The sequence below is a fragment of the Mus caroli genome, chromosome 6 (genome assembly GCF_900094665.2).
Source record: "Mus caroli chromosome 6, CAROLI_EIJ_v1.1, whole genome shotgun sequence".
NCBI lineage: Eukaryota > Metazoa > Chordata > Mammalia > Rodentia > Muridae > Mus > Mus caroli.
In genome coordinates, this window is record NC_034575.1 from 79,216,283 (window position 1) to 79,219,387 (window position 3,105).

The following is a 3,105-nucleotide window of genomic DNA, read 5'->3' on the forward strand; positions in this document are numbered from 1 at the left end:
TCAGAAATTCACCTGCCTCTGCCTCCCAAGTGCTGGGATTAAAGGCATGCTCCACCATGCCCATCTAAATAAATCTTTTTAAAAAAAAATGATTTTTCTATGATGCCAAGTTTGATTTTTAGTTCTGCAGTGCCATATACAACATCCATGAATCAGAGGTGGCACAAAAGGAAAGGCTGACTTCTGCAGGTGCAGCCTCCTGCCTGCCTCCAACCAAGCCTCTGTGCTGCCCGCTATATCTGTCCCTAGCACAGAGCATCCGTGACCTGGCTACCACAGGTCTTTGTCCCTGTCACAGTGTTCTAGCCTCTGCCAGAAACAAGAGGGGGACAGTGGAGTGAGGCAAAATCTTCCTGTTAAGCCAGAGAGCTTTGTAACCATCCTCCACTTAACCAAAAGCCTGCGCCCTCTGACTCACCTACAGTCTGCGGTCTCTCTAATTTTTCATTATAGTCTGTGTGTGTGTGTGTGTGCGTGTACACCCACAAAACATGTGCAGTGGTCAGAGGACAGTTCGTAGAAAACAGTTTTCTTCCACAAACTTGCCCCTAGGGCTAAAACTCAGATTGTCAGGATTACTGCAAGTGCCATCTCCTAACAACAGTCCAACTTAAAGCCACCATCCTTCACTTCTCCCTAATTCCTTCCCTTCTGCCCTTAGTCTAGTCTAATTTCTGAATCCACCACCATCTTGCACATCATAAATGTGTTTGTAGAATACTGTGGAAAGAAAGGCTCAATCCATGTAACTCCCCAGAGTTCCCTGTGCCTGCCCGCCCTTGCCAGGAGATCTTAGCCCCCAAAATTTTATCTGTCTCCACCCCTGTGATGTCATGGAGATCCCCCAAAGGCAGGCATCAGCATTTTTTTCTCTCTCTAAATCTAGATCTAATCTCTCTCTAAATCTAATTAGTTTTGCCTACTGTTAATCTTGCCCCCAGTTTCCCCTTCCTGGCCTACACATCTCCAGTCTTAAGACCATCTTTGGTTCTTCTTAGGTTTGCCAGTCTCAAAGCATGTCTCTTGCCCACTCTAACACTGGGCCCATGAATTCTCCACCCGCTCCCCATCTTGGCTCTCTGACCCTGCATGGCACGGGAGTCAGGTTCTCTTTCTAGAGTGTATCTTCTGGGTATATAAGTATCTATCTTACCTATAGCATAAGTTAACTCAAGATGGAGAGTGGTCCGCAGATTGGGCAGGAGACAACTGGAGACTGAGTCTAGAAGGAATCCTTAGTGATTGTTTTACAGATGAGGGACGAGGTCCCTGTCACAGTAGGCCACATTCTCTACTGCCAGCGCCTCTTCCATTACCCTTCCCCCGCTGTCCTTGATATCTGCCTTCACACCAGCTCTGTGGCCCCTTCCCAGCAGGACCTGAGCTCTGAGCCCACTCAGGGCAAAGTCGCAGCCTTACAGGGTCCCTGCTTCATCCACAATCCTGCAGGTTGCTCTTGCAAACCACGTCTCAGCGGGTTTTTTTTTTTTTTTTAACAAAACAAAACCTTGAATGGCGGAGTCAGAGTGTGGGCCAGGGGCCACTGGTGACCAAGGAGCCTCAGAGGACAGCCGCAGGTCTTCTGCTCTTCACTCTTCGCTGGCGGCACGGCACCCGGCCACGTTGGCGCTCGTCGGTCACACCACCGAGGCGAGCCCGGACACCGAAGCCACCTTGTTGTCTTCCGCCCAGGGCTGCAGATTCTGCAGCGCGAAGAGCGACGAGTTGTGCAGGCAAAGCGGGTCCGGTGGCAGCGGTGGCCGCAGCGGCCGGGGCAGCGCGTCTTGCTGCAGGTGCAGCAGCAGGCGACCAGCGCGGTGCCGCTCGGCCTCGCGCTCCTCCGCGGTCTGGCGCCTGGGCGAGCGGAGAGCCGGGGTCAGCGGGCGTCCCGGTCCTTCCCCGCCACTCGGCCCGCCCGCGCCCCGCGCCTCACCGCCACTTGGTGCGTCGGTTCTGGAACCAGGTCTTGACCTGCGCGTCCGTCATGCGCAGGGCCTTGGCCAGCGCCGCCCTCTCTGCCGAGGCCAGGTACTTCTGGCGCAAGAAGCGGCGCTCCAGCTCCAGCACCTGCGAGCGGGAAAAGGAGGTGCGCGGCTTCTTGCGCTTCGGGGGGGTCCGGTTTTGGTAGGGATGGCCTATGCGACGTGTCCCAGAGAAGGGCGAGAGCGCAGCTACGGGACGGAAGAGCAGGGCAATGTTTGGGGGTGGTCTGAGGTGAGACTGAGAAGAGAGTCCCTAGTCCTTATCGGAGTTCCTCCCCCAACCACAGAAGCCTCATCAAGAAGGGGCTTAGGAAGACTCGGGGTCTTCCCAAACTTCACCCTGCCCCTCCTCGCCGTAGGCACGGTGGGACTGCAGAGGCAGGGGTGCATGGACCCGACGACAGCAGCTCTCTCCTTACTGCCTCTCTGCTGTGGGACCGAGAACTGTGGGGTCGGGGAGGGTCCACGCAGATGAGCAGAGGGGAGAGATAACCCGGCAATGGGGTTGGAGCAGAAAATGGAGAAGCAAAGAAATGGGGTCGCGGGGGAAGGACACCGAGGGGTAGGGCAATCTCACCCGTGAGCCTGTCCTTTGCAAAGCGGCGGCCGCTGTCCATCCAGGGGAAGGTGAGTCCCGCTAGGCCCCCGGCGCCACCCAAACCAGAGGGTCCAGGCACGGCGGGGGCCGCACCCGAGGGTGGCGGCACGGGCAGCGGGCGGTGCGCGGGGACCCGGATCACGCCGCCGGGGCCCACTCCCGAGCCTCTAGGCAAGGAGGCCAGCGAGCCGGCTGGAGCATAGCCCGAGGCTCCGTGGAATCCACTGGAAAACGCCGCACTTTCTCCGTGGCTCTGGCCCGACTGACCGGGACCCAGACCGCCCCCCGGGGGTTCGGGGCCGCTCAGGATCTGATCGATGCCGAAGCTGATGGGTTCGTGGTGCGGAAGGTGGTGCGCAGCCAACACCGCGGGCTCCATGGGTCCAAGCCTGAGAGGTTGGATGACTGGAAAAGGTGTTTCTGACGGCTGCGGGAGCCCGGCGGTGGCGCGCTCCGGGCAGCGGCTTCAGGGGCCCGCAGGGCTGGCCACGGCCATGCGCCGGGGCCCCCGGGACAGCAACATCC

At 58.1% G+C, this 3,105-nt stretch overlaps 1 protein-coding gene across 1 annotated transcript; it reads right to left on the minus strand.

The window, feature by feature from the left end:
* Window positions 1–1,225: 1,225 nt before the first annotated feature.
* On the minus strand, window positions 1,226–3,105 carry Tlx2 (T cell leukemia homeobox 2). The gene is made up of 3 exons (XM_021165766.1): window positions 2,560–3,105; window positions 1,934–2,171; window positions 1,226–1,854 (listed from the first exon to the last, which is right to left on the minus strand). The coding sequence occupies exons 1-3, from the start codon at window positions 2,957–2,959 to the stop codon at window positions 1,638–1,640; spliced, it is 855 nt and encodes a 284-aa protein (XP_021021425.1). The 5' UTR covers window positions 2,960–3,105; the 3' UTR covers window positions 1,226–1,637.